Source organism: Thunnus thynnus, chromosome 20 (assembly GCF_963924715.1).
Source record: "Thunnus thynnus chromosome 20, fThuThy2.1, whole genome shotgun sequence".
In the NCBI taxonomy this organism is placed as follows: Eukaryota; Metazoa; Chordata; class Actinopteri; order Scombriformes; family Scombridae; genus Thunnus; species Thunnus thynnus.
In genome coordinates, this window is record NC_089536.1 from 2,620,402 (window position 1) to 2,633,322 (window position 12,921).

At 39.0% G+C, this 12,921-nt stretch overlaps 1 protein-coding gene across 1 annotated transcript; it reads left to right on the plus strand.

The window, feature by feature from the left end:
* The first annotated feature begins 183 nt into the window (after positions 1-183).
* On the plus strand, positions 184-11,632 carry kcnj16a (potassium inwardly rectifying channel subfamily J member 16a). Its single transcript, XM_067575938.1, has 2 exons — positions 184-237; positions 8,608-11,632. Exon 2 carries the CDS (start codon positions 8,618-8,620, stop codon positions 9,866-9,868), a length of 1,251 nt encoding a protein of 416 aa, XP_067432039.1. The 5' UTR covers positions 184-237; positions 8,608-8,617; the 3' UTR covers positions 9,869-11,632.
* Positions 11,633-12,921: the final 1,289 nt, after the last annotated feature.

Genomic DNA, 12,921 nt, shown 5'->3' on the forward strand with positions numbered 1-12,921 from the left:
CCAAATAAAACACCTGCATGTATGCATGAACACCAACAACACACACTCTTGCATATTCATGTTTCCATGCACAGACACACATTCAGAAAAAAACAAAAACTCACCTGCCTGCATGATACCATGTGATCCTGCAGGGAGGTGTTAATCTTTAGTTTTTGCAGTGACAAGTGGGCTGGCTCATTCCAGCAGGTGACTGTTGTGCTACTGTACAGCCCCTCGGAGAGACTTCCAACTCAGGTACAGACATTAATACAACTTACTGAGCATTTATTTTTACAAAAATGTATCAGTTGATCTGTAAACTATGCTTTTATTTCAGCTGTTACACTTATGCAGATCAGAAATTACAATGTCAGACTGTTTTTTTCAATGTCAAATCCAGAGAAGATCTAGAAATGCTCTGAAATCTACATATAGGGAAGGTTTAGTGGTCTTATATGAGCATTTAGAAACTAAGAAAAAGGTGCTGATTTTACTTTCTACTCAAAAAAATTCTCTGGAAAATAATATGAACTGCATGCTCGTAAAAATGCATGTAAAACTACATCAAATATTAATCATCCTTTTTAAAGTGACAAGTTGTCAATCCAGTGAAAGTGTCAACACTGAGGACAAAAAAAAAAACACTGAAAAAATCAAAAAATCAGAGACAACAAGTAAGTAAAGATTGTGGACAGGAGAACAATCAGTAATCTGAGATACAGTATTAAGAGCAGTAACACAATGCCTGAATGGTTAAAAAACAAAACAAGATGTGGTCAAGGTGATAAGTAATGTTTGTGATCATGTTTCATAGTGAAATCTATTGTCTATTTGATGTTATATTGTTTTATGACTGTATGCTTTTATGACTTGTTGAAATGAAGGGGAGGACTTTGTATAAGCCCTCTGGGCTTCCTTCCTCTCCTGCACAATTTAGTATAATTTTTACCGTGAAATATTTTTATTGTAACCTTTGTGCAAATAAAAATACTAAAAGACTAAATCTGATCAAATACAGAGCCATGTTTTGCAAATAACAAATTGGATGACTTTTTTTTTTTTTTTAAATACTCAAAATCATGAACATGTTTAATGCAGTTTGATAAAGAAAGACAAGGAACACTATAAAAAAGATGATGTGAATGTGAAAGGTGGCATCACTGCTGACACAACAGGACTGACTGTTTCATAAATATGCGTCTATTGATCTTTTAAACAGTGAAGCACGCAAGAATGGAGACTCTGAAGGTCATGTTGGTTCTGAAGAAAAACCACACTGCTGTAGACGCAAATGATAATCAAAACCTGATGACCAGACACTGCTTTAGACTAACAAATGACTCATTTAAATTCACTTTCTAAAGTCAGAGAGAGAGAGAAGTGAAGACGCTGATACACACAGAAATAGACTCTGAATCTGTGATAGAAATGTTTCGAAATCCTTGACTAAGAAGTAAATCCTGCGTCTGGATTCAAGTGCAACGTTAAGCTATTTCTGATGAAGCAAAACAAAACCAAACACATGCTCTGGTCCACTTAGCACTTTGAAGCTTGGATAAACCATTAACCTCCTGGAAGTGACTGCTTAAATGTAAGAGCAACTCCTGACTTTCTGTAAAAATGTCTTCTGGCATTTAAACTGCGTGTTAAAAAACTCTGCCACTGGACATTAGATCAGTGTCAACAGATTTGTCTGAAACAACTCCTGAAGCACACGGTTCATTTGATGCACTGAACGTGAGTCTAAGTGACTTGTTAAGACGGAAATATGTTGCAGCATTGAGGTTTTGAAGGTCATTAGAGGTGGCAGAAACCCTCGGGGCAGAGCTACGACTAGCCACCCATGTACACAGTTCTGTTCTAGTGAACAACAGATGGGTGGCACAATGTCATTTGCAGTAAGTGAGCATGTAATGGAGTTGTAAGTGCCCCGAGCAGGAGAGGAAATAAGCCAATTGCCTAAGTTGTTTCCAGAGTTCATCCCATGAATCCTATTGTTGGCAATGAATGATGAACCATTTTGAATCCAAAAGGACACTTTTATAAATTGCTGTTGTTGAAACCTCAAAAATATAAAGTTTCATTCCAGGGGAAGTAAAATTTTGCTTTGTTCATAAAGGGTGCAGTGGAAACTTTATGCCAAAGGTCAGGATGTGTTTTGGTTGTAAGTGGTTTTTCAGTGTGATGTCTTGTTTTGTACACAGAGCTGCTTGTTTTAGGTCATAAGCTCCAAAAATGGGAAGAGAGAATGTGGAGAAAACAGCTCAACCTAGTGGGTCAACAACACAGAGGGGCTGCTGTGTGATATGTACTGCTCAGGAAGTGAAGACACATGATACAGTAAAAATGCAAATTACTAATTTATCAAACCTCTATCATGCTTGGGATATTTTGCTTGAGCATCATGGCTGTCAAAACGGAAAAACCCATATATTTCATGCATACAGTAGACTGCATGTGGTGGAAATTCCTCTGCAGTATCTTGAACTACTTAAAAGGCGTTCAGTTCTGATCAAAACGTCTTTTCAAGGCCTGATACTCCAGATGCTAATATGGTCAAAATCACTCTGACAACAGTCACATCAGGCTGAAAAATGCAGAATTAAAAGTGGATTAATTGTGTCTTTGATGTTGAGTTTCTGAGCTTACCACATGAAACAAGATGGGAGTATCCAAATTTAAATTTCATGCCAGTGTTAAGATACTTGAGATTCTTTCTTTCTTTTTTTCAATTAGACATTTATTTCACTTTCTTTTTTGGAGTGACAAAGTCTTCATGAACTGCCAGAGCATTTGTCTTCATTATGTCATGTGACTCCTGACTCCCCCATGCATGAAGATAAAATTATAGCCTTTATCACAGCAAGACTGTCTGCACAGTAGCTCCATCAAAGAGTTGTGAAATATGAGATACTTTATATGTATCAAAATGTATTTTTATGTATTATGTATCAGGCATTTAAATAATTCAGAAATAGTACATTATTTCCATTATGGATTAACCTGTTAATTGTTTTCTCAATAAACCAAATAATTATTTGGTTTATAAAGTGTCAAAATTGTGAAAAAATTAACCTTATGTAATTTTCTGAAGTCCAAGGTGAAAACTTTAAATTGCTTGTTTAGTCAACAGCTCAAATCCTAAAGTTTATTATCACATATGACAAAGAAAAGCAGAAAATCCTCACAGTACAGAAGCCAGACTTAAATGCTAACTGTTAACATCAGCATGCTAACATGCTCACAGTGACCATGCTAACATTCTGCTGTGCTGTATAGTGGGAATAATGTTTACCATGTTCACTGTCTTAGTTTAGCATGTTAGCATGTTAACATTTGCTAAATAACACTGAAAAAGACATAAGTCATAACCTTGTATATAGCTGGACCATGTATGAAACGCTAGGGCTTTTAATTACCACGTCGCCTGGTTACCATCAGACATGGACATTGCAGCATTTTTAAGATGTTTGTTTTTATGTAAGTTTAAGTTTATTTATTTGTATAGCACTTTGTATACGGTAGTTATAACTCAAGGTGCTGTACATATAAGAAAATAATGAAAAATACTTCAAATAAATTGCACCAGACATTCGGTGTTGTAAGAAGGGTTGAGTTAAGGTTAAGGCTATTTTTTATATATTTTATATATTATTTCACTTACCCACAACACAAAAAATAGTTTTAATGCAGTAACTATTTTAACAGTCCTACTGCACCCCGTTTACTAATAAGAACATGTGAAATGAGACTGTGCAGGTTAATGCTCTCAGTCAGTAAATAAGTGTTTTTAAAACTTATTTCGGGGCTGCACTCACTCTCAGTCTTGCAGGGAGTGGGCTGCACCATAGACTGTAAAAAAAAAAGAAAAAGGACGCAGTCACCAGGACATCACCTATTGGTTTGCGGACTGCCGTTTTGAAGCCTTGAGTTCGGCGATTTGACTGTCACCATCTTGGATTGCTAATGCTAATTTTCACTAGTGAAAAACAGGCTTAAAACCATTAAAACAAACAACTCCATAGAGGGTCTTTTAGTTAAACCAAGCACTGAACAAGGCTTTTTTAGGTGACCAAAATGTTACAATTTACAACTTTCATGAACTGAAAACACACTGTAAAATAGCTGCAGTTACGCCTTTACTCTGTGAATCTGGGGTTACGCCATGAGTGACTTGTCAATCACAAGGTAGCCACACCCTAAAGCATACCCTGCTTTATCATCTATTTTACTCTAAATGGGACCATAATTTACAAAATGAACATCATGCTGGATTGCAGAAAACTTGAAACTAGTGATTGAGACCATAAACTCATTAGGAAACTGTTTACTGAAGTAATAAAGAAGAAGGGTAATTTTCTCATTCAATCAGACTTCTTTTTGGAGCCAGTGGACTCGCCCTCTACCAGCTTGGGCTGCATTCTGTCCCGCTGAGAGGCTGTGTGCCTGTGGGCATGGCTGTGGAAGCACTGTAAACGCCCCCTGATGACGTAATAAAAAACTGTTCACGCGTTTTGAAAGAGCAGTGGCCAGTGGAGAAACTCAACAGTTGACAGTCTGACCAATGGTGTAACTTCATCACTCAGTCAGTGACTCAGTCATTGATGGACAATTCCATTTCTAGGGCTGAACCAAAAAGAAGTAGAGCTGAGGCTGATGGGAATGTCATTAGTTTTGCATGGATTTAGTCATAAACCAAAGTGTTGGACAATTTAAACTTTTGACCTGATAATGGGCGCTAAATGAAAAATTAATCCACTATTGTATGTACCAAAATTGATGGCAATCTGTCCGATAGTTGTTGAGACATTTCACTCAAAAATTTCACTTCACTGTGGCACTATAGGAAAAGTCAAGTGGTCACCAAACATATTAAAATTCATCATCTAGGAACCCGCAATGTATATCAAAATTTGGTGCAAATCCATTATGCAAAGGTTGAGATCTTTCACTGAGTAAGTGAAAACATTGATCTGCAGGGGGTGGCAATAAATGTTAAGGCAGGGTATCACCCAAAAGGTTTTCATCCAAATTTAGCCCAAATTTTACCCGAAATTCCAGAATACCAGCCAAAGAAAATTCTGATTAATGCAAGTTTCCATTCCCTGCTGTTTTGTGAATATCTGGAGTTGAATCATCAAGATAAACAGTTGGTGGCGCTAATTTTCCAGGGTACCGTTAAGTCAATGCAAGAGAAACGGGTGCAACAATATGATGCAATTAAAAGAGCGACAGTCAAACCTCAAACAGTGAAAAATAATCTAAAAATGTTCAAAAAATGGCATTTATGTTTGTTTCATGTATTAATTTGAGGAACGTTACATTTCATCATTGCTGCACACACATCTGATGTTTTCGTCTGCCACTACTTTTAGGTTCTTCAGTGGATATTTCAGTCATATGCTTCATGTAAATCACGATTTATTTGCTATCCGTTTCCACTGCACATTGTTGCATTTTGCTGTTGTAGATATGCCGACTTTTCCATCTCAGCCCAGCGTATAAACTTTTTCGGGTAGATGTCTAGATTTTTTTTTAATTTTCAGCATTTCCACTCCGTTTTTTTATGCACAAATTGCAAATGCTAATCAGAACTGGTAGATGGAAATGCACTCCAAAATGACTTAAAATAATTGATCAGTCATGAAAATAGTTGCCAATTTATTTTCTGTCCATCGACTAATCAGCAGCTTTACTGAAACTGAAAGTTACACAACCAGCCAAAGTCATAAAACTGCAGGAAAAAGCAGGAATAAGTTAAATCACAACTTTATGCTCTGTTCCATAAACATCAATGGTGTAGTATTCTGCCTGCTTAAATGTCTCAATGGCAACTTTTTGTCATGCCTGATTTTGCTAGTGATTCCTCTAAAAAGTGATATCTGCATGGCAGCTTTCAGACTGATAACCTATGACTGCTACAGTAACTCAGCATCTTTTAATTTTCCGTTGGGATGTTGTGTTTTTCTCCTTTCGTTCATATCAGGGTATTTAGGAGGGGATTATGGGAAGCTAATAGGACGTTATTTCTATGACCTCATGGAGTGAGCTCCAAAATCTGGCAGCATGGCCGTTAGCTCTGGCCAGGAGGAAGTGGAGTCTGTGACTGGAGCCCAGTTCACTCAGTCAGATAGCGGTGATTCAAACCCCATTTGTTTTGGGCGTAGAGGATGCTCTCAGTGGTTTGGCTGTGATTGATCATTCCTCTGCCCGTGATCGCACCATGACACTATTCCAGTTTCCACATTCATTTTTCCCCCGCTAACTTAGACCAGTTCGGTCCTGTGGTGCTTCCATTATTGGCTCTCTGACAATTCTTTGGACCCCACCCAGAAAAAAAGGTCTTGGGCCATTGCTGTGGACAACAGCAAACTTTTGCATGGAAACATTATTGTATGTTTACAGAGAGTTACTGGGGCAAAAGCCATCCTACTGTGGTACAACAGACCGCTCATCATTAAACTGATATTTAAAGCAGAATTCAAGTGCAAAATGTCTTCTGTACCTGCACTGTTTGACGCATTTCCATAATTTTAGCTGTCCAACACTGACAAAACAAATAAAATATGACTTTTAATGTGCTTATTCCACTGCGACCACTGCCAAAAAAAGAATTTTGTAAAATCCATCAGCAGAGATGCATTAAATGAAGAGTAGAGATATTTCCACTAGTATTTGGAGCACATTAGGTATCCTCGGTTTACAAGTTTATCCAAAAACTTCGAAGCCAAAGTAGCAGCCCGAACGAGGTCTGTTACGATGGATTTTGTATCTCCAGGCAACTGCCCCATTATGATTAAATGTATTGACACAGTACAAAGAGGCAGGAAAAACAGAATCATACATGGTAAACATTCCCAGATTGCTATCTTATAAATAGATCCCAGAGCAATCAAAGCACAGATGAAAAAAAACAAATAGGAGACAAAATATGAAAGAAAACATGTGAATGAAATTATAAGGATAACCCATGATGGAAAAAACAAACAAAAGATAAAAACAGGCAACACAACAAGACTTTTTAAGTCCTGTCTTACTGTTCTTATTGTCAACACAGTGCTGCTCATAATGTCTTTATATTAGATGTTACAGGAGGGTAAGCAAGAGGTTGGAGCTTTCAAGTGATCAGCCAATGTTTTTTATACATGGAAGACTCCATTCTTAATTGTTTCCTCCAACAACAGCGACTGAGGGCATAAAAGTCAGAAAATGGGGAAGACTGGTTTATGGACTTTATTAAGACTGGTGAATGACTGTGTGGACCAGTTTCTCTCACAGAACAACAGGGAACGCCTTTTAGGAATATTTCGAAAGATATGACAAGTTGCAGCATCAAGGCAAGAGTTAAACACAATTTTCATTGAAATCTTTATAAATAGTCACATATATTAAGATTTGCATCATTTCTACTGTTTGCTTTGGTCACAAATTTTCATTTGCAAACATGCAGACACAGGCTATCAATCAACAATCAGAACTAGGGTCAATAAAGTAGGACTGTAGGTACTGATTCTTCAGAATAATTATGTGAATTAATTTGTGTCCAATGCTGCAGCGCATCTGCAATTTTAGCAATTTTAATTTTGCAGCAAGAGTGATAGAACTTGTGTTTCTACTGCGCTCCTCTAATATGGTGCCATGGCCTAATTATGGACACAACAAATCCAGATCTCCATGTTAGATTTGTGTTTTTGTGTTGTGTTGTTTTTGTGGACTCCCACAGCCCCATGTGGGTCAGAGATCAGACAGCTTTTAGTAGCTGTTTGGTCTTGTTGGCGGTATCGTCTGTCTGCTCCTGCTGTCATGACCTGCATTACTCTAGTGACCTCTCAGTTTCGGGTCAGTTGAACGAGACAGCAACAAACTACTCAGTCCAAATTGACAAATGTTAGAAAGTTGCAGATTTAGGACTCTGGTGAGGGGTTGGTTTACACCTTGGTTGAAAAGTAAATGCAGTTAATTTCAACAAATTACACAGATGTATAGACGCTGACCCAGAAATCTGAGTCCTGAGACTGAAAAACTACATCTGGTCCTCCAAAATAGTCGAGAAAATGTGTAGAGAATAAAGAGAATATTTTCAGCGCTTCAGTGTTCTGGTTCCTGAAGCTGCAACTAACAATTATTTTTATTACTGAATAATTGATGATTATTTTTCCAATTGTTTAGTCTATATAATGTCCAAACATAGAGAGAAAGGCCCATCACAATTTTGAAGAGCCCAAGTTAACATGTTTAAACAGCTTGTTTTGTTCAAACCATCCAAAACCCAAAGATATTCAGTTAACCATCACAAAAGACTAATAAAGATTATCATATTTAATTAATTAATCAACCAATAATAATGGTTCCCATCCACTCCATCAAACTCACCAAACCGAAATCTCTGAAATACAAAGACATTGTGAGTGTTGACTGTTCATATGTTCGCTTATCAAACTATACAGTGAGGTTATTTTTCTCAAGTAAAGCTACCGAGTGAGGAATTTAAAAATTTCCAACTCTGGTGCCCCCTAGTGCTGGTACAAAAAGAGAAGCTGTGGCAGTGTGTTGATAATGTGTGACACTCAACATGCCACACTGATGAATAAAATGGCTAAACATTATTTATTGTCTTCCCTACAGACTCTGCAAGATGCATAAACAATATAAATCTGTGAGCCCCACCGATGACATCACAGCTGTGACGACTGAGAATGGACATCAACCAAGGAGACACCGATACGTGCGTAAAGAGGGCACCTGTGACGTCGTGTTCCGCCATGTTCCCGAGGAGTGGCTGCTCTTTGTGAATGACATATTCACCACCTTGGTGGAGATCAGATGGAGGGTGATGCTTCTGATCTTTGCCCTGTCTTACATCCTGTCCTGGCTCTTCTTCGGCATCCTCTTCTGGGTCATCGCTCTCGCTCACGGTGACATCAAAGACCACACAACTGACCCCTGCGTGTACGAGGTGCGCAGCTTTACAGCCGCTTTCCTCTTCTCACTTGAAACTCAAACCACCATCGGTTACGGTTTCAGGGGAATGTCCGAGAACTGCATGATTGCCATCATCATCGTCACTATCCAAGATGTCATGAGCTGCGTCATCGACACCTTTGTGATCGGAATTGCTGTCGCCAAGATGGCATCTGCTAGAAAGAGGGCGCAGACAGTGGGCTTCAGCAACTGTGCTGTCATCAACCTTCGCGATGATTACCTGTGTCTTTCCTGGAGAGTCGGTGACTTCCGCAGACACCACCTGGTGGAGGGAACAGCTCGCGCTCAGATAGTCCGTTCAACCGCGCACGCCACAGGAAAAATGGACGTGACCTATGAAGACCTGACCATCCAGCAGAGGGACATCATCCTGGTCACACCTACCACCATCTGCCACAGGATCGAGCCCGGCAGCCCTCTGTACAAGATGAGTTTGGTAGATCTGCGGAAAGCAGACTTTGAGCTGGTGGTTTCGTTCACGTACACAGATGATAGCACAGGTATACTGCATCAGACCCGCACCTCATACACTCCGACTGAAATCCTCTGGGGTCAGCTGTTCCAGGAGATGATCAGGGTCAGCAGGAGGCACTACAGGGTGGATTACATCCTGTTCAATCAAACTGCGAAGGTGCTGGTGCCCGAGGTGAGCGCTGAGGAGTACGAACACAAGAAGCAGCTGCGGCCCTCCCCTCGACATTCCCCACGACATTCGCCCCACGGCACTCCACGGCTCTCTCCGAGGTCACATCGGCAAAATCATGAAAATCTTCTGAAACCTCCAAAGGTAACGGTGGAACTGGTGAACGACAGCCAACCTGAACCAACCGTTTCAACATCTCAAGAAGACAAACATCAAGACACTTTGACTCTGCCAAATGACCTCACGAGTACAGAAATGTAAAAACAGGCAAAATGAAATATTAAAGATGCTAATGAATCCTATTTACTGTAAGAACATTTAAAGTTCTATCTGTTTTTTTAAAACATTTGTTTAAAGTATCATTCCGTCTGAAATTTGTCTTCTTTAGTATCAAACACTCAACCCTTGTAGGCTTAAAAGATGGTGTCCATTTATTCTAATGAAAGCTGCTCATCCAGCTACATGTGGGCTATTGAAGGTACAGTACAGGGTTTACAGTACATGTAAGCTCAGCTAGCAAGAGTGCTAACAAGTGTAGCCTACGGATGACTTCTGCTGCCTCCATGTGTCATGTGACCATTGCCTGGAGGTTGTGGCGGTCCCTCAACAGTCTCCCTACACCACATCAATCGTCTTTTGTCTCTCTGGTTTGCTATGGCAGCTTAAACTTCATAATACAAAGAGCAATAATGGGTACTTTTTTGTCGCAGTACCATAAATTGGTAGCAATGCTGACATGACGCTCAATAGCTAGCTCTATTAATACACCCATGGTTTTGTCGAGTGCCAACCTGCTGCTCTTTCACTGGTCAGGAGAACTTTTTGGGGAATTATTGGAGCGATGTACTTGACAGCCAATCTGTAAACTATTACAGGACTTCAGACCAATATACTGTGTGTAAGGAAAACATACTTACAAGCTTGGCAGGACTGTGTGAGAGTGTATTTAGCCATATATTGGTGTAAACATGAGTGCTATGAACATACTGAGCGTACAGATGGACAGAGAAGTGGATCGTGCTGCTGGAGTGGTTTGATACTTTTCTCCTTGGTCACTATTTAAATCCACCATAAGTGACATGGATTTCAGCTGACCTCCAGCTGTGCTCCTTGAATGATGAAACTACAAACACTGTAAGCCTACAGGAGATGAGTATTTGATGCACAAAGTACAAGATATAAAATATAGATACTGATTGAAGTGTCAAACACTGTAACATAATAGAAGCACATTATTTGAAATACATAAATTCTTTATAGGGTTATTGTAATATTCAGAGTAAGGTTTCTGTAGACTTGAGTGAAAACAATATAAGATGCATAGTTCAGTGGGTGAAAACTTGTTTTTATATGATATATTGTATAGACCTTGTGGTGAGATTGTTTTGTCAACTGCTGTTACCAAGATCAAGACTGAACTTTGAATCTCAACTTCTAAGCCGACACGGACTAAAAGTCCAGCAAGTACTCCACGACAACTGGGCAAAGTCCATATGTACGTGTATGTTACTTTTTTTTTTTTTTTTTTTAAAGTCTCTGCTCTGCATCTTATTCCTCCAGTTACATTACCTTTTACTCATCATTTTCTTAATGTAAAGTTTAAAGTGTAGTCACTGCTGACAGTAAATAAACAGGGATCAAGGGGATGACAACAGGAATGTCCCTTATTTTGAGAGAAGTCACCAGAGTTTATATAAAAAACATGGACAATGTTAAGTTTGCTCCCTGTCTGTGGTGGTGGAATCACATTTGTTTGGTCATTACCAGGAAGTCAAGCTGTTCAAAACTGGTTCATCAAACCATCTCACACAAAAATAGATGAACTTATTTGTGATGAAGGTTGTTTATTGTCTTAGATTTTTATAAATGACAAAAAAAATATTTTACATCATTGAATATTTTATCAACACCAGAGCAGGAGGATCTGTTGTAACAGACTGACTAAATGTAATTTTGTTGACATAGAGTTTTATAAAATATGACAACAATATTGCTTATAACACAATACCAATGTCAGCAAGTTCAATAAAGTGATGTTTAAATGTCTGGTTTGCCTCTTCACTTCCTCTAATGGGCATGTATCTGTCCGAGATGGATCATGGTTCTTGTCGTAGAACAAAAGCCTTGATTGGGAAGGGCACTTTGATGTCAAGTAATCAGACAGAAAGTAACCAGACGCTGCTTTACAACATGCTGCTGTGTCGCTTTCATTTGCATCACTGAGTAATCTCATAATAGATCCAAAATAGATCAATCCAAAGCTCATGATGTTATTTAGGCACATGATCACGACAGTGTTGATTTGCTGTGATGCTGCTATTTTCATCTGTCCGTTCACAACCTTGATGGCTCAAATTTGAGGTTCAGTCGATGTAAGAAGTTATGAATTTTTTCTGTTTTGTATGTGTACCAGAGCATCTAAAAGCCCACACAAATGCAGATGTAAAACATAGAAATTAGGGTTCACCCCCCCTATAAAAAGTTGTCCTCTTGCTCACCCACATTAAGAGGAGCAAGTAGAACATTTTCTAACCCTAACCCTAAATTTCTACACACATTTCTTCAGAGCAAGTACAGGTTCACAACGTTAAAGGCTTCTTAATGTTGGTGATATAAACTAAAAATACACACATCACAAAGTGTAAGTATTGTAAACAACGCAAATAAATGTTTTCTACTCTGAACTGAATTGGTGGAAGTCGGTTTAAAGGGGACATATCATGCTTTTTTGTGATTTTCTGTCATTTACATACTGTTGTGATGTCAGTTTCAAATCTTGAGGTGAATGTATGTAAAAATGCTCCCTGTAAGACAAAATCCAGGCCTTCAGCCTGCTCTGAATGCTCCGTTTGCAAAGTTATTTTTTACTTGTCCTTAATTGGCCATCTGTTCTGTAATCTCTGTTGCTAAGGTTATCCACATCGTCCACTCTCCTGTTCTGGATCGGATTCAGTTTCCATTTTGAGTAAAGAAGGAGAAAAAACTGTTGTTTGTTTTACATAGCTTTCGAAGCTGACCAGTCAGAACAGGGCGGGCTCATCGGGGGGGGGGGGGGGGGGGGGTCTTCCCGAAACAGGAGCTAAAACGGCCTGTTTCAGACAGAGGCTGAACTGAGGGGCTGCATAAAGGACCAGTAAAAGATAAATAAGGAGTTTTTAACTGGAAATCATGCAAAGATATTCCAGTAGAGCCCCAGAATATAAATATAGAGCTGGAAATGTACATGTGATGTCCTCTTTAGCGGGAAGTCTGTTCACCCTGTTTCTTCTTAATGTCGGCTGTACGTGATATTGAGGATGACACTTTATACACTT